Source organism: Cnephaeus nilssonii (assembly GCF_951640355.1).
Source record: "Cnephaeus nilssonii genome assembly, chromosome: 14".
NCBI lineage: Eukaryota > Metazoa > Chordata > Mammalia > Chiroptera > Vespertilionidae > Cnephaeus > Cnephaeus nilssonii.
In genome coordinates this window covers 41,121,033-41,140,525 of record NC_137085.1, presented here as the reverse complement: position 1 = coordinate 41,140,525, position 19,493 = coordinate 41,121,033, and the positions used below count along the sequence as shown (strand labels likewise).

Here is a 19,493-nt window from a genome sequence, read left to right as displayed (position 1 = left end):
GGTCTGCATGTGACAACTGCTCATTTCCCACTCTCATTTCCCAGCTGGGTACAAAAAGATCCTTTGAATCCCTAAGTATGTAAATAGTCAATTTCTTTTCTTTCTTTCTCTTTCTCTTCCTCTCGCTCTCCCTCCCCCCTCTTTCTTTTTGAAAACAAAACAAAAAAAATTGCATTACTTCAAGTAAAAGTCAAATAAGTAATGCCACACCCAGTCTAGCCTCCTTGCCTTCACCCACATTGCCTTCACTCTCATTCTTTTTTCTGACCTGGGTTTAATATTCCTGTTCCTTCCTAGTCCACCTCGTTACACACTTTTCCGCGGCCACTCCATTCCCAGATTCTGGTTCATACCTCTTCTGAGCTTCTACCAGAATATACAAATTACAAAAGTCTCCACCTCTGCCATTATTACTTCATGTGTGTGTTTTTTTCCTTTTCTTCATCAAACCGGTTGTAAACACCTTAAAAACATAGATTGTTTCCTCCCCCCCCCCTTTATTTTGTATACAGGTCTGGCCACTACATGGAGCTACATAAGCTCCACAATCATAGCTATGTTCCCGGCCCACAGGTTGCATCTTTCCGCAGGAGACATAATTTTTTGAGAATCTGAGGGGAAAAATTATTCTACATTAAAATTTATTTATTAATTTTAGAGAGAGAAATAATCGATTTGTTGTTTTACTTATTTATGCATTTATTGGTTGATGGTTGAATATGCTCTGACTGGGAATTGAACCCACAACCTTCGTGTATAAGGATGACGCTCTCCCCAACTCAGAAACCTGGCCAGGGCCCTATTCTACATTTTTTAAAGTTTCCCACAATTAAATTAAACTCATTCAAAGATGACATTACCCCCTTGAGAGGCATGGACTTCAAATTAATATCTCCTGCCTTAGGTTATATTCAATTAAGAAACCTAAACTTATAAGCCTGCAAATTAAAATAAAAACCAATAAACTATTTTTGCAGTATTTATCGCCACACTAAGATGATTTGGGGTGAGAGGGAAATTTCAGAAGTGTAATCTGGTCTGATTAAGATGATATTTAGAGAGTACAAGCAAACATTCTTTCACTTATAATACATCATACAGTTGTATATCTCACTGTCTAACCTGAGAGAATGATGAGTATATATAATAAAGTATATGCATTACTACTTTCCCTTCCTGAGAAACATATATACCATCATGTTAGGTATTCAGTTCATCACAATGATTGCTTATATCTGGACATTGTTTTATGCCATAGATTCTAACCTTTTCCAAGTTATATTTGGAGGGCACTGTTGAAAAAATAAAAAAGGAAACCACAAGAACCTGAAATTGCCAGCATGATATGTGGATACCACAGCTTATAAAATATATGCTGTGATATGTTTAAACAGGTTTCTGTGACACAGCTTTCATTTAGACCCTTCTGCTCAGTGTTCTGCCATCAGCCTTAGCCAAATACGGTTCATTGTAGACATTCTGGCCTCTCAGAGGGATGTGGAAAAATCTTGCTTTAAGACAAGTAACTCTGCCATAAGGAAAATACATCCCTGGAGAATGCTGCAATAAATAAGGATGTTCTTTTGGTCATGTTCTTTGAATCATGCTCTACTTTTCTCACATCTTATATTTTATCTTGTGGGAACAGAAATAAAATAATGGTAGTTAACATATCGCGTTGAAACAAAACAACCCATACATGTGAACACTGGTTCCTCATATATTAGCTATGTAAGCTTTGAGTCATCCATCCATCCATCCATCCATCCATCCATCCATCCATCCATCATCCATCCATCCATCCATCCATCCATCCATCCATCCATCCATCCAATCTTATAAAGATCTGCTAAATTCTCTATTCTGTAGCATTCTTATCATCAGGCTGCTAATAACATACTGATGTAAAGAGACTGCTGTTTTGAAATTTTCAACAGACTGGGAGAAAGATACAACAAAATAAGCACTGCAATATATTGCAAAATGTAAAAAATATTCTGAAGTGAAAAGTATTGTGATGTGACTTTTCTAAGCTTTTGTTTTCTTATCTTTGAAATAGGGATGTTACCTCACAGAGTTGTTTTGAAAATTGACTAAGGTAACACTTGAATCACATTTTCTATGTAACACACATTATGTTAGCAGTTCATTAAATGGTAGCAATTGCTATTGTAGTTGTAGCAGTCAAAACAACCTTAAAAGAACTCTCAGCAGTTGTAATACATTTTAATCCTTCCTTTCAGTTTTCACCGCTCTGCATTATTTTAGGCCATTATTATCTCATATTGTTGCTAGCCTTCACAAACCCATTCATTCTCTTCTCTCCCCATACGGCCTTGCCAGTTTCTACCAGGCTAATCTTCTGCAAATATTTTTCTTATCACCTTCCCTTTCACATATTTGCAACTGCCCCTCTTTTGCCTATAATGCTAAGGCCAAACTCAATATTTTGGGCCCCACCTCACGTACTCAAACCTCCGTTTACATTTTTTTCTACTCTATCTGGCCCAACTCTTCACCTTTGCTTTTGTAATTCTTGCCTAGAACATTCTACCAGCATACCCCTTTTACTTTCAAAGTCCCATGTATTCTTTAAGACCCAGCTGAAATATCACAACCTACCTAAACCCTTGCCAGACTAATCCAGCTTGATAGTTAACCCATTGGACGCCATAAGCGTCTATAGACGCAAGTGGACCTTCCCCACACACCACGCGCGTCTGTAGCCGCAAACCTCGCATATCAATCTGGTCGCCCAGTTTTAAAATCAGACTTGTTAGTGACATCTCTGGGTTTGTAAAGAAAATTATGGTAACTAAATTCGTAAATATCCCAGCGCATATGGAAGAACTGGGAATGGTTTCCATTTGGTACATGTGGCAGTTAACTGGTTAAGAGCCTCCTGGGCTCTAGGCACTAATGCTAAATGCGTTATCAGCTCACAATTACTGCTATAGTTAAGCATCATAGACCCTGTTTTACAAGACAGGAAACACAGCATGAAATCCATCCTACAAAATTTGATCCTATCTCTGACTCCTAAATCCAGTTTTATAGCTGTGCAAGGCTATGCTGATAATGATCTCTTTTTGCAGTGAATATATATATATATATTTCTGTCTCTATTATAAGCTATAACACATTCCTTACTGTTTCATGCCTACAATCAGCAGTTAATAAATATTTAATAATTTGTTATTTATTTTATAAACTCACTCTGTTACATTGATTTTTATAAAGATGCTCCTTATATAAATAATTTTCTTATATTGACATGTAAATAATAAATCATATCTTAATTGATTTAATCATATAACAAAACTTTTACATTAAATGAAACTATTAGATATAAAAGTATTCATTTTTTAAATGCCAGGACTAGCATTTGTTGTATTTTTATTCTAGGGCTAACATTTTCCAAGGTCATAATTTTTTAATTAAGCAGAACACAATCTGGTACACGAAAGCCAAATTTGCTACCATTTTTACTGCACAGGGTTTAAAATGTTCCTTTTTAGAGCTAAGGGACCCAAGCTCAATGTGTAAACATCATGCAAATGATGATGAAATAATCAAATGCCTTGTAAACATAGTTACAGAAGGATGAAACTCTCAGACTGTGCATTTCTATACTGAATTCATTCAGATTTGGAGAAAAGAGTTACCCGATCAGTTTCACTTTTACACCTGTCATCACACTTACTTTAATGGACATTTACTTTTATCCCCAGCAATTATTGGTCACGTCACGCTTTAGTATTAAACGCGGTTTTCAGTATTAGTCAATGTAGCCTAAAAGAGCCACTGAAGGGAAAAGAAAACAGTTCCCACCCACATCTGTGCTTTGCTTTGTAACCTCCATTTGTTCTTGCCCCTCCTCCTTTCTTTATAATACCACTGAAAGGCAGTATATAGTCCATTGTTAATTCCATCCTACTCATCAATTAAATCCTTAAACCTTCTTGGCTCATTATCTGAAGAGTCAGTTCCAGTATATTAGGTTTACTCTGAATATGTAATTTAGCAGACTTCTACCTTTGGCTAAGCAATTTTAGGAGTTACTATACATTTTTTTATCACCAAAATTGTGAAAACAGCAATAATTACCTAAAAACAAATGTTAGTAGATCATTCTAAAAGAGAATGCGATGACAAGCGTGCTGGATCTTAAGCGAACAGTTGCCAACCATGAGCATTTTATATCATAAACAATTTAACTTGAGTGCCAAGTATCCAGCCAACATGATCAGCATTACGGCCCCATTTGAAGCTTTGCTGGAGGCGAATGAGTGTCCTTGATCTACACTTGCACTTGCGAATGAGTGTCCTTGATCTACACTTTTCTGCTCTCCTATGAGTAGGACTAGTTGTCAATAAATGCAAAGCAAATAAATGACAAATATTTCTGAAGTTTCAGGTATGATCATCAGCTCACCCTCACTGCACTTGGGGAAGAAAGTAAGAAAGTAAGGTTCCACCAACAATGCCAAGAAGACCTCAGATTGCCTGATGAGATCTCTACTGGCACTCCAGGCTCAGATCTGTTTTACTGGTACAACTAACCCTGAAAGCCAGTAAGTAGCAAAGCGAAATGTCCTGGCCCTAGAGCTAAAGCATCAAGATTTTTTTATTTTGTTACTTGCAACCTGCAAACAGCTCTGCTGTCTCCCTCCTGGGTGGCATTTGTACCTCTAGAGAGAAAGAGTAGGCAGCTGTCAGGGGCTCAGCTGTGTCCTCACCTAGACTTTTATTACTTTTATCACCTCCCCAGTGTTGACAGAGCCACTCAAGCCACGAGGCAGACATTTGAGGTAATGCAGTTCTGTGCACATCTCTGGAAGTCTCTGATAAAAACTATTCTTCTTTGTTGAATGCGAAGAATAATTTCTTTTTTTCTGATTTCTGGGAATGGCTCACAGGACACAGACTTACGGGTCTACTAGAATATGTCACCAGGCGTCATCGGAATGCCTGTGCCTGAATTTGGTCTTATAACATTTCTTAGAGGGGCAAAGCGATTATCACAGAAGTTTCCAATCATCAATTTTCTTACCTGTCAATGTCCATGCACCTTATTAAATGCGAACACTTGAGAGGAGATACAACGTGTTGTTTAAGACCTTAGATCAGGTTCTTAAAGTGTATTCCCCCCACCCTGACCCCAACCAGCAACATCGGCATTACCTGAGAAATCATCAGAAATACCAAGGCTCAGGACAGCAACCTCTCCATTTTACCCAAAAAGGAACAGAAGCTCAAACAAGGTAAATATGAAAGTGGAACTTCTTACTACAGAAGATGATTTAAACTAGGTCTTGAGGACTGCACTGCGCTGTGGCACAGAGGCGGCGAACAGCATGTAATGTCCGGGGGATGGTACTGAACATGATGAAGTTGAAACTCTTAGGTTAAGGGGGGTGGGGTGAGGGGGTGGGTGGGATGGAAGCCAGAAACAAGGGTTTGTTTCCACCCCCCCCCCAAAGAGACAGTGAAAAGCCCTTGAAGAATTTATGCATGGATAACTCCAGCATATGGAGAAAGTGAACTCTGAAAGCAGTTGACATGTGTCTCCATTCTATTCTGCTTCTACTTCTTAAGCTGTTGACCCCTCTGACTAAACTCTGCACTCTTGCCCCTAAAGGCATGGGTCTTAACTTGTACTGCGACTACTGCAACCTGAATCCAGGGCCCTCCCTAAATCCAGAGGAGCCCCTCGGGTCTATCGCTATCTTGGAATAGGTCTGCAAGATTTAATGCCATGAAATTAGTGACCTCATTGATTGGGAAGAAGGAAATGACAGAATGAAGACGCCACAGGAACATGTCATGAATGCTATTATCCTGGGGTTTTGCTGACTACATCTCCCAGTGGTCTTTTCATGCAGCAGCAAAACGTTTTTACCATTTTATATCTCACATGACAAATATTTAAATCCTGACCACATCTGGACAATGCAAGACCAGAAAATAATTTTTCTTTTTTCTTCTTCTTTATTTCATTTTTTTACAATATACAAAATAAATCTCAGAAAATCATTTCAAATTAGGCTGCGAACACATACACTTTTTAAGGTACGTGTTCAGATAAAAAAATCTGAAGGCTTTTACTCTCTGCACTCCCCAGGCTATTTAATCTACCCTGTGTAATTATTTGTAATAATTACAAGGTAAGGCAGTAGCCTTGCCAGTCACAAGTTCTGGGATCAAAGGACAGCATGTGAATGCTGATTTCATCATTTATGAACAATGTCCCCTTGAGTAATTTATTCAACCTTTATATTCTGCTATTACATCATCATTTGTAAATGTGACTAAAAAGAGTACCTTCCCAGAGATGGCCCCAGAAACCATATTTTCATGACATGTCTACTTGAACTTGAAATGGTGCTTGTGGCTCATGATGGTGAGAAACAAGCAAAAAATCTGGCATAAAATGAAACTAGTTTTAGGAAACTCACCCGATCTCCTTCTTCTACCTCACAGAGTTTCTCCTCCGTTGCAGGATTAAAGACAGGAAATTTCTTGCCACTCACTGAATTATGCCATTCATTGTTTATGAAGATCTGTAGAGAGGAAGAGAAAATAGACAAACAGGCATTTAAATATGGAGCAAATTTGATTTTTTAAAATTAAATATATTTTTTATTGATTTCAGAGAAGGGAGAGGGACAGAGAGAAATATCAATGATGACAGAGAATCACTGATCAGCTGCCTCCTGTATGGGCCCCACTGAGAGGATTGAGCCCACAACCGGCATGTGCCCTGACCAGAATCCAACCATGATCTCCTGGTTCATATGTTGATGCTCAACCACTGAGCACACCAGCTGGGCTTAAACTCAGTATTCTTGAATAAATAATTTAAAACTGAATTAAAGAACCTACAAGCCAATAACTACACATTACTGAGACCTATAATAGTCCATACATGGGTGCACTATATTTGTGCACCCATGTAAAATAAATAAACAAGGGGAAGAAGAAGCATTCTTATTTGCCTGTTGACATCAATATAATTATTCATATGACAAAACAGCATCAATCTATGCATTTGGAGGAGTTCAAAAGAATTGTAGTGCTAGCCCTGGAATTGACAAGAAAATGATGTAAGCATAAATACATAAAGGGGATGGGGATGAAAAGCAGTTCAGATGAACAGACTAGATGTGCAAAGACACATATCTGGAGGTACAGGAAAGATAGATGTATCGAGAAAATTCTTGTTTCTCTGGTAGGGATATGAAATACAGATGAGGACCATGAAATTCCTATTATCCTTCATGAAGAAAAAAAAAGACATTGGCATCTTATTTCAACTTGAAGCGAAATAAATTTAGATTAAAATACTGACTTGCCCAACATCTTTTAGAATGAATCAGCAGTCTAGCTATCAGACACCCATTTTATAGAATCCTGTAATTACTCTTAAAGCGTATTTTCTTTTATGCATCTCTAGCCCTTACCTTTGTATTTTTTTTCCCCCAAGGGATGGCTGGGAAAGACCTTAATCAAAGTGTCCCAAATTCAGCTCACAGTCATCTCTAGCTTTATGCTGCTCTTAACTCAAATTTAAGCTCTAAAATGTGCTCAAGTACATTTTCTTTCTCTCTGTTTCTCTCTCTCTCTCTCTCTCTCTGTTTCTCTTCTCTCTCTCTCTCTCTCTCTCTCTCTCTCTCTCTCTCTCTCTCTCTCTCTCTCACACACACACACACACACACACACACTTTCCCTCTCCTGTTAATAAGAAACACAATTCCTAGTCATCCTTTTGGATGACTTTGTTCTATACTATCATAAAGAAACTTACCTGTTTTCCCTGCCCCCCCACTTCTGCCTAACTGAAATTTAATTTAATTTTCACCCTGTTATCATAATCTTCTTATATCAGCCTAGTTCAGATTTTGTCCCCTCCTCAGAACATTTAAGTAGTTCTTGTTCACAAATTCCTTAGCATGATAATAAGGTGGCTTATGACCTCACTTTTCCAAACCTTTGTCCTATTATTTCCACAGTTTACCTTTGTTTCAGCCTCATTTTGCTATCTCAGGTACCATGCCCTTCGGCTTCACACACCTTTTATGCATGCTGTTTCTCAGATGGAGTTTTACTCTTTTCTTGTACTTATACTTCAACTTGTCCTTAAAATGTAATCAACTCATGAAGATTTTACTAGTAGTTCCACTTGGATTTAACCTTTTTCCCTCTAACATAGTGTTTTAGTACCCTATTAATTTACTTATTATGTTCTGCTTTGTATTAAAGTTAGAATCTATGTATCAGCTCACCTAATTCCAAACAAAAAACTAAAGACATCATGGTACTTGCCTAGATTTTTTAGCCAGTCTGCAAAATTTGCATCAAGATAATATGACCTCTTTAGACTTTATAGCTTTTAAATTAAGAGAGCACAAGTCTCACCCTGTCAGAGACATACCCAGAATTCCATCCTTCCACTGTATAATTTCACGAAAAAAAAAAACAAATAAAAACGAGATATAGAATTAATTATATTTTGTTAGGCCTGTGGTGTGAATACTTATAAAAACTTTAATATCATCTCTTGTGACCAAATTTAGATGTTTTGCAGCTTGAGCTCTTAAGCTACTCACAGAGTATAACTTGGCCTTTTTGGGCTCTGAAACTGCCTGCAGTCAGATCCCAGCCGCCAACCCAGGGCTCCCTCCAACCCCCCATGCCTCTACTGATTATACTGTTTGATAAATTGTAGTCCTTGCTTCATTGTTAAATAATACTCCCTGTACTGTAATTGTGTGATCAAAGAGAGCTTTTTTCTATAGGCCTGGGCCAAAACTAGGACTTGATAAATGCTTAATCATATATTACCCATTGTTCTCACCTCACAACTTCATTGCTAGATCACTGAGTCATTGAAAGTCCAGTTGCCCCCACCAATCAGAAAGCACATGATGGAAGTTTATGATCTTATTCCCCCAGCAACCCACCTCTTTGATCATCAGCTCCTTGCAACTTTTGCCTTTATAATCCCTGTCCTATCCCCTCCATTTTGGAACATTTTCTTGGTTCATACCAAGGGCTCTGTTTCCCAGTTTGCAAATTGTTACCTGAATAAATTCTCTGTACCTTTCTTTAAAAAGATCTCCAGCCCTAGCCGGTTTGGGTCAGTAGATAGATCGGGTTCGATTCTAGTCAAGGGTACATGCCAGGGTTGTGGGCTCGATCCCCAGCAGGGGGTGTGCAGGAGGCAGCCAATCAATGATTCTCTCTCATCACTGATGTTTCTCTCTCTTTTTCCCTCTCCCTTCCTCTCTGAAATCAATAAAAGTACATATATTTAAAAAAAAAAAAAAGATATCTCCAGCCCAGCCGGTGTTGCTCAGTGGTTGAGCATCATGGTTGGATTCCTGGTCAAGGCACATGCCTGGGTTGTGGCTCTATCCCCAATAGGGGGCATGCAGGAGACAGCTGATCAATGATTCTCTCTCATCATTGATGTTTCTATCTCTTGCTCCCTCTCCCTTCCTCTCTGAAATCAATAAAAATATTAAAGAAAAATGCACTCTCCCTTTAAAAAAAGATATCTCCAGATATTGGTTTACAGATGAAACTTTGCAACTCTTACTTGATTCCCATTAGGTATGTGATAATTTGAAGTTTCAAGTTCTCAATAATACATCTCTTGATGTAGTATAGCTTATTTTACTGTTGTATCTAAGCTGTATCTGAAAATCCCAGTTCAAATGAAAGGCAGTGAATGTTTTATAAATGAGAATTAACCTAAAATAAGAACACAAGTTTATCTAGCAGCCTCAGGCAACTAATGAAACCAGACAAAGATGACCCCAAATTACCGGCAACTGCTCTGCATTATTCAGTTTTAACCTTTTATATAGGAGGACACTGTGAACTCAACTTTTGTTTGAATTTGTGTTTATATTCACATAATCCAAATGGTAACTTTTTTTTTTTTCTTCAGAAAAGTGTTTGTTAAGTACTGAGTAAACACCTGTCTCATTATTTGGAAGGTACGAGGGGAAAATAAGAGATGAGTGAGACATGACCCCTGCTCTCAAGGGGCTCATGATTTATGAAGAGAGTGCATTTATATTAAGATCAGCTGGTAAAGAATTGAAGGTTGTGCAATAAAATCACCAAAGCAGTGCTTTAGTTAATAAATTGCAGAGCGGAACCCTGGGAAGAGAGGGATGTGGGCTAGAAGAATGCATCCTTGAGGGATAGGATTGGATTGGTGGAAAAAGAAAAACAATGAGCAGAGGGAGGGAATGCTGTTGAGATATTTGTGACAGTTGAGGAGATTAGCCTGGAACAGAGAGCTCCAGTGGGAACAAGTCAGAGATAAGTTCTGACAATGAAAATGAGGCCAGTTTGGGTGGATCTTGATCTCCAAAGTGAGAATTTGAACTCTATTCTGGATAGAATAAAGGAGTGACAGGATCAAATAGTGTTTTTAGGAAAACTGATTTTAATGTCCCCAAGTCGATTTAAAGTAGAGCAACCAGAGTCCAGATATTAGTTGAAATCATTTTAACATTCCAGGCTTGAGGACATGAGGCTTTAGAGTACCAGGACATGGCGCTATAGTCTGAAAATTATGAATTATATACTTTCTCCCTCAAACAGAAGCCTTTCAGCATAACAACAGAACTCAGCACCAATAATGGCATGATCCGGTTGCTATAAAGATAAAGAATGCATCATCCTTTTCCTTCCTCTGAGCTGTGGAGAATTAATTGGTAGGATCTACCTTAATGATTTTTTTTTGGGGGGGGGGTAATTTTATTGGCTTTACATTTGACATTTGCTTCCATCTAACTGTGAGAGCAAATGTTTTTTTAATAATCCCCCTTCCTGTGGTTTTTATAAAATAGTTACAGTAGTCCCACTTATCTGCAGAGGATAATTTCCAAGAACCCCAGTGGAAGCTTAAAACTATGAAGAGTACCAAACCCTATATATACTATGTTCTTTTCTATACATACATACATACATACATACATACTCATGATAGTTTTATTTATGTTAAGCATAGTAAGAGATCAGCAACAACAACTAATAGAATAATGATCAACATACTGTAACAAAATATATGTGAACGTGGCGTTATTAAGTAGAATAAGGGTTACCTGAATACAAGCACTGTGACACTGTAACAGTCGATCTGATAACCTAGTGGGGCCCCTAAGTGACTAACATGTAGGTGAGCACATATTAATGGGTGGGGTGTGTACAGTGTGGAGACGCTGGACAAAGGCATGGTTTGGTATTGGGTGAGACAGAGCAGGACTCAGAATGGCATGGAATTTAAAACTTACAAATTGTTTATTTCTGGAATTTTCCATTGAATATTTTTGGATGTGGTTGACAGAGGGTAACTGAAATTGCAAAAAGCAAAACCATGGATAAGGGAAAAGTACTGTATATGGAAAAATGTAGGCTAACAAATATTTATTATAATGATTATGACACCTATTTAGGCCTGTTGAACTGCACTATCATTTCCCTCCCTTTGTTCATTTTCCATTTGTTATTTGCCTTTAGTAAGTTCAGAGGAAATGGAATTAGGCTGTAAAAGTAAAAGAAATAAATTCTTGGGTCCTATTAACCATTATATTAACCATGTTCTAATTATGAATTTTGGAATCAGGATATATGTGAATAATGTATATAGATATATAGTAAACCTCAACTGAAAGTTCACAATATTGATTGGAAATTATGTCTATGCATTTGTACTTCAAGTGCTTCTTATATGGGGAAAGAATCAATGACAATGTTGAGGCAACTTAAAAATTGATTTTACTCTTACATTTTTTATATGTCAGATTTTAGGGGATGTATCATATGACATTAGATTTTCAAAAGTGGCTGTTTTCTGAATGCATTTTAGTGTCCAAATCATACTTTAAAAATATTTTCCAAGTAAAAGTTATTGTCTTAATGCATGATATAAAGCTACAATTCTAAATTAGTAAGTCCTTTCCTCAAAGTATTTCTGCCTTAGATCAAACTAAATTTGACTAATAGGCAAAACAAAACCCATTAGCCTTATATGTTGAGATAAGATTTTGGAACATGTTAGCTTTAAAGGGGAGAGAGACCCTGACTCCCTCCAACAGATATTCGGGATGTCCTATATTTACAGTATCTCTGTTTCTTTTGATTGAATTTATTGGGTTGACATTAGTAAAATCATATAGGTTTTAGGTGTTCAATTCTATAATACATCATCTGTACATTGTACTGTATGTTCACCACCCAAGTCAAGTCTCCTTCTGTCACCATTTATCTCCCCTTTACCCTCTCCTACCTCCCCCTACCTCCTTTCCCTCTGATAATCACCATGCTTTTATCCGGATCTATGATTTTTACTTTTTTTATTTTCCACTTAACCCCTTCACTTTTCCCACCTAGCCCTGCAAGTCACAGCATCTCCGATTGTGAGGGGCTGGAACCAAGCCAGTGGCTCTAGATACTCTAAGGGAAATCAGTGCTTTCTTGGTGGCAGAGAGGTTTAACAGATCACATGTTAAACACCCAAAGTGTTTCTTTTAAGAAATAACACGGGTGAGAAAGGTGACGCGATGCGATTCCCCTTTTTATGTCACCTGTGAAAATATCCAAACCTGAGAGCCCCAGTCACAGTGTGTGGAGTTGTTGTAAATGGGTTTTGTAAATGTGTAAACCTTTTCTCAGCTTTAGGCACCAACCCCCCAAAAATAACAAAACACAAAACTTTGGAAGTGGGGGGGTGGGGGCGGGGCAGAAAGAATGAGATGCAGGTTGAATAATAAAAGAGACTGAACAAAAGTCAGGTGGGGATGTTAAATATTTAAAAGAATCAAAGCTTCAAAGCTAGATCTCTGGCAACTACTTTCAATCCAAACCCTGAGGCAGCAAAGCAAAATGTTGAGACTCAGAGTAAAAAAATCTAAAAGGAAATTAAGGAGGAAATAACAGATGGGAGGAAAATATTCAACTGCAGTAAAAGGAATGAAAACAAAACAAGAAAGTGACCAAAACAGAAGTAGGAGAAATACAAATTTCCTTTGATTTCTGTTTTATATTATAGCCTGACTTCAGTGACATAAGCGTACACTCTTATTTTCTTGTTTGAAAAACCTCTTCAGCCTTTTCAATGCAGGGGAAAAGAAAAGCATTTCTGTTTTGAGCCACATCTTCACCATGTCCCACAAATGACAAAAATCCTTGTCAACAATTTCTGTACATCATATGTTCTCTGTATTAAAGAGGTAAAATATAGAAGCACCAGAAAGTTCTGTACATATTTAATATTTAGCAATATCAAGACCCAAAAATGCAATACTTACATATAAGCCTTCTTCCTGCCAAGGAAAATGCAAAATGTAGAGCCTAATTCAGTTATTTGTTATTTATATCCCTTTGACTTCTAAGAAAGTATTGGGAGAGTATTGCAAATAGTAAGATAATGGGACCTAGGGTGGGAAGTACTTTGTTCAAGCAAAGTTTCAAGATCTGTGATAATTGTGCAGATTCCCAGCAAACAAATTTCCTTTAGCAAGTCCAACATTACAATAAAGGTACCAGGTAGACATATAATATAAAAAATTAAAATAGCAAAATTCAGTCTATGTAATCAATGCCTCTATTTGTGGGACTTTAAATATGCACACGCACACACATGCACACACACATGCTCTTTTCTTATTTGCTTATTAGTAGTGGATTTTAATAAAATATTTAACTATAAAGCAATTATTACTCATGTTCTTTTGAACTTAGCTTTGTCTGTTGCCACTGACATCTGGTACATGTGTAATGTATCTAGCTGCAATTATAATAGCATCATGAAAACCCAAACCAACACCACCATCACCCAAGCCAGACAATTGCTATTTAGAAACAACTGTGTCATCATTTTATCAATACCTGTATTCTCACGAGATTTCCTCATGCCGGTGTGTGTTATATCAGCCCTGAGTGTGAGTGAGGTTCTGACAGAAACAGGAAGTCAGGTCTGCAAGGAACTATATGGTGGTCACTGTAGATAAAGTTATAAAGTTCACCCAAAACTTTTATTAGACTGTTGATGCTGGTCAACAGACTTAGCTTGAGTAGCAACAGCAAAGCCTGGAAGTCTGTTAGAAATGCAGAATCTCATATGTATCTCAGGCCTACGGAATCAATCTGCATTTCAACAAGATCCCTAAGTGATTTACTGGCACATTCAAATACAAGAAGTACTACTCTAGAGTAACTTCTCTCTATTGGTCCACCTGTGTGGGGGTGTACCACTCCTGTCATCCCTCTCCGTAATCATCCAAATTTCAGTTCTCTCAATCAGAGTAAAGAAGGCACTGGTTAGAGACAATCCAGTGAGATACAATACTGTGTTTAGTGTCCAGGGGAAATAAAACAAAATCATGTGGGAACGTATTGAATCTGAAATGAGAAGATTCAGAATTCAGCTTATTATTCTGTCTTTGCCACTTACAAGCTGTGTGACCTTTAGCAAATCACTTAAGCTCTCTGAGCTCTGGTACCTAAGCTTTAAAATGGGAGACTAGTAACATCTTCTCTAGCTCCTTTCCAATGATTACCGTATTTTCTGGCGTATAAGACGACTGGGCGTATAGAAGATTTTCCTGGGTTAAAAAGTCGTCTTATATGCCAGAAAATACGGTAATCATGAACCTCAAATGAGATCAATAGATAGAAGCAGTTTTGAACTGTGCCTAGAAATTCAAGTATTCATTCCACTTATATTGGGAACGGAATAATTCTGGAATTCTAGGAATCATCTTCTAAAGAAGAGGGTTAAAAAGAGCCTGACTAAGTAGCTAATGAGTGCTGGGCACTTTCCACAAATTACCTCCCTTAATTCTCACAACCACTTTCCAAGGCAGTCATCATTATTCCCAACGTACAGACAGGCCAACCGAAACTCAGAGAGATTAGAAGCCTGGCCAACGTCATATCATAAACAAGTGGAAGAGCTGGAAATCGAAGCTGAGTTTATCTTGTTAAGCCACTACACCTTGCAGCCATCCAGCTATTTGTTCAACTGCTTCCAAATAGAAAGCAAACAAAATATTGCTTCAGTCAGAAGCAAGTTAAAAGGAGTTCCCAAATGAAAACAGGGCCACCGCACAATCAGCTTTGTCTTGAACATAGTCCTGTCCTGTTTTAAGCACTCCCCAGTGGTTTCCCTTAAATAAAATCCACCAGGCAATCGGGCCACAGCCTCTGTCCCATCTCATCCATTCTCTCCTTTCCTCACTTTACTCTACCACATTAGCCTTTTGATTGTTCTTTGAACAGACCAAGCTCCTCTTCACGGGATCTTTGCCTGTGCTGTTAGCTCTAGATCTTCGTTTCCCCCCACCCTCCAGAGCCACCTTATCCTCTGCATCCCTCAGGTTCACCTTACCAGTAACTGTTCTTTCCTTTAAAAGACCTTCTCTAAAACCTCATCGAAAGGAAGATTTTCCTCACATTCTCTCAGCTTCTTATATTCTTCTTTTTAACATTTATAATTTGTGATTAAATTATTCACTTGTTTATTTTCTTCCCTATAACACACCACACACCCTCCAAGAATATAAGCTCCATGAGGCAAGATCACATTAGTCTTCTTGTACCATAAGACTTAACACAAAACAATCATTCAATGATGTTAAATAAAGGAAAGGGAAAATGGGAGAAATGAGCAAAGTGGACGGGTATTTAAACATGTATGTGCCTGAATTTCTTTGTTATAAGAATTTATAAGGAGATAATGGTGCCTAGCTTTATAATATTCAATGATTCATAACTTTTCTCTATTAAAAATATATCTTTTGGATGAAAGCTCCAGTTTCAAAAACTTCAAATGGATTTAACATTATTTAACATATTTTGGGAAAGGAAACATTTATTTCTTCCCCCTGGTGGACTGAGAAAATTATTTAGAATATTTTGGGAAAGAAAACATTTATTCCTTCCTCCTGGGAACAGCTGAGCAGCAACTGGAGAGACTCATGGTCATGTCCCCTTTAGTAGTTGGGGATGAACAAGTGAAGAACAGAACAGGATTCCAACACCTCCATGCCCCAAAGCAGTGACACTGATCTTAGAGAAGTCACTTGGTGTGAGGGCTCAGGCTATTAGCATTCAACGTTTAGTTTTGATTCCTGAAATCCTGGATAAATGCTTGGAACTTTGCTCCAATGAGAGCCTTGTCCGGTGGGGCATGACTGTGCAAGAAAGAGTGACAAAGAGTAAAAAGACTAGAAGAGAATGAGAAACAGCTCTAGGAAAGGCTGAGTAAAAGAAAATTCCAGAGAACTGGAAAAAAGTCAGAAAAATAAATAGGACGAGGGTAGCTAATGTTAATCAGTCACTTTTCATGTGCTAGGTCCTATTTCAAGTGGTTTATGTGCATTAAACTCATTTAATGCTTTCATCCACCTTAGGAAAGTGGTACCTTTATTATTCCCATTTTACATACAAAGAAACCAAGGCAGAGAGAGGTAATGTAGTTTGCCCAGTGATCACATAACTTTCAAAGAAGGTCTTCATTTAAAAGCTCAATAAAACGGGTGAGCTGGCAGATGTATGATTCATTTAGAGTTGGAAAGGGGATAAATGAGGATAGAGATGGGATCCAAGTTTACGTGGATTTATAATGATGTTATTGAGGTTTTAAATTCTAAAAAACCTTTGTATCATTTTAGAAAGTTATTCTTAACTCTGATCTCTGTTTTATCCACCCCATCAAAAAGCTAATCAGACTGTAGTAGAGAATAAGTCATAAAAAAGATATGCAACAATGACTTCTTTTGTTTGGGGAAAAGCAGCCTCAAGCTTGAGAGTATGTCGTTCTACTTCTACCATATTTGTAATAATTTTTTGTTATCCAACCCTGCTTGCCTATTCCCTCCACCTTGCCCCAGAGACCAATATACATCTAGTGATAATAAAGAAGGGCATTAACATAGTAAGAGAAAAAATAATTCAGAGGTTAGGGGATGGCCACAGAAGGTACTTTCTCAGACACTGTAAAATCCTTGTTTACTTGGTTTGTAACCAGGAAACTTAGTTAATAACCTTCATTTTTCCAACTCCTCTTGCAAGTGCAAATCCAATACAATTCTTCAGTGAGGCACAGTAAAAAGAAAATGCAAAGGCATTTGAAAAAGCTCACCCATTTAGATTTAATTACATACATAACTGGTGTCCTCCCAAGTGTGAAAATGCTGTAACCAATAAATCAGACAATAAAATGCTATCTGAGCAGAACAGATTTATTGAGAAGATGTGTGAGCAATCAAAATTCACTGACTTGCATTGGGTATTTTTGCCCAGCAAAGTTTTTAGATGCAAGAGCAAACCCTGCTCGTTGAATCTTGCCTTCTTTTGAACACTTAGGTCAGTCATGTTCCCTAAAGGGGTGTTCTTGTGCAATGACTTTGAAGAGAACAGATTTCCATCTTAAAAACTTCTCAGTGTGAAAGAATTACTAGATCTGTGTTTGTATGTTAGATTTTAATGACCATCTCATTCGTCTAATACTGTTTCTTATATGCGTAATTAATAACTACTAACCGAAGCTTCATCTAGTAGAAAGAGTATTTTAGATTAAAGCTTCCTTGCGATGTACAAGGAGGCTACAAACTTCTGCAAAGCTAAATTTTTAAAAATGAGACATTCAAACTACCAAATATCTTCCCAATTAGCATAATAAAAAAGACTCTTTGTAATATTAGCAGTGGGGTCATTAAAACATTGCCAGTGATTCTGATCTTTATGAAACCCATTTTTTTTTTTCAGTGTGCCTTGGATTGAAATTTCTTGTGAATGAACCAACTTGGAGTAAGAAACGTGGGAAGGCTGGAGTCTCAAGTCTTGTCATCTTCCGGGCATACTTTTGCCAAGTGTAAATTGTCAGAGGTATGGACTCATCACATTTTAATGCTCCCATTTGGAATAAAATTAAATGAAAAAAAAAGTTTCTTCTTTTAATAAAACCTTGTGAAAATAATACATTAATACACTTTATAGCTGTTGGTCAGTCATGTTAAATGCACAATCTGATCTCTGCAGACATGTTCCTAAGGAAAAGAGCCAGTCAGCTGAGCCACTTCCTCATTTTTTGTACATGTACAAATGAAAATGACCTTAGGATTCACAAAAATCATCCATGGTTCCAAGTAAGGGAATAAAACATATAAATAATAGTGGGGATTTTACTTTATCGTTAAATTATAATGCTCTTGGGTTTTGTTTTGCTTTCATTGACTGATTCAGAAAGCAAAATGGCTCTGCTTGAGTTGAAATACTTCCTTTCTTCCCTTACTTTCTCCATCACAACATCAAGCTAACTTGAAATAATTTTGGTTAGACTGGTATTGTTTTTCTATTTCTTTTATTTGTTTGGGAGTTCTAGGCTCTGACAGGAGAGCTGGCATATAACTGTGAAACAGGCTAAGTTTCTTGACTGACTCAAAATCCATTTCCTTCTTCTCCCTAGCTGTGGATTTTTAACTTTGGATCAGACTCCTGCTCTTGTTTCTCTCTGGATCTAACAATTACACATCTTTTCCGATGGCAACAAACTTTGCTGAAAAAATAAATAAGAATGCTTTCTTTCCCCAAATATGCTGAATAATGCAAGTCCATTTGAAGTTTTTGATAGAGGAGCTTTTATTAAATTTATTCAATACTCAGATTTAAGGTCCTTCGATTTCAACACTCATTAACCATATAGGCAGATCATGTTACTTCAGCAGGCCGTTTCTCCTTTTTGTTTTGTTTTTATAAATCATTTCCCACTGTTTGTCTCCTTTCAGTTTCTCTAGCAACTATATGTTCTCTTATCCTACATGCTGGGCTAGGCTGAAGTTAATAGAACTGCTTAGTAAAGTCACTGTATCCCAACACAAGAACCTTTCACGCAGAAGAGAATGCCTTTCCTTAAAAATCCTTTTAAGAAATACATATATGAAAAGTGGCCCGATGTGATTTGGAATTCAGTATTTGATCAAGACACTGAACTCAGAACTGCATTTTGCAAGCCTTTCATTTTTGTATTTGCCAAGGGCTCTTTACACAAGTTACTTAAATTGACCTTTTATGCTTTAAATAAATGTGGTTTTTAGAAACCCGAGGCAAAGCAGCAAACATAAATTGTACTGACCTTAGTATATTGAAACTTCAAATTGGTGAGTGGGACAGGTAAGTCTGGCATGCCTGAGGACGACATTTCTGGTTCAGCTCCTGAAATACAGGTGACAGGCTCAGCGATTTGGTTCTGATAGAGCACTTGGCTTTATTTGTTCCTTTTTATCTGCACGGGCTAAGGTTTATTTGCATACTGGGATACGATTGGATGAACAAACCCGGAGCAAAAAGAAAATGACACTACTTATTTGTAACACCTAGTGCAGGAAGCCCGTGACTTTTTAAAGTTAAATCCTTAAGAAACCAGCGCTCCAGCCCTGCAGCCGCATCTGGAGACGGGCACTATTTGCAGA

At 37.5% G+C, this 19,493-nt stretch overlaps 1 protein-coding gene across 1 annotated transcript in view; it reads right to left on the bottom strand.

Moving 5' to 3' along the window:
• ALDH1A1 (aldehyde dehydrogenase 1 family member A1) overlaps window positions 1-19,288 on the bottom strand; it is a 43,600-nt gene extending 24,312 nt beyond the window's left edge. The window contains exons 1-2 of the mRNA XM_079790671.1: window positions 19,157-19,288; window positions 6,459-6,563 (exon numbers count right to left, since the gene is read on the bottom strand). Of these exons, the coding sequence (XP_079646797.1) occupies window positions 6,459-6,563; window positions 19,157-19,222 (171 nt within the window). The 5' untranslated portion in view covers window positions 19,223-19,288. The remainder of the gene's footprint in view (window positions 1-6,458; window positions 6,564-19,156) is intronic.
• Between the last annotated feature and the right edge of the window lie 205 nt (window positions 19,289-19,493).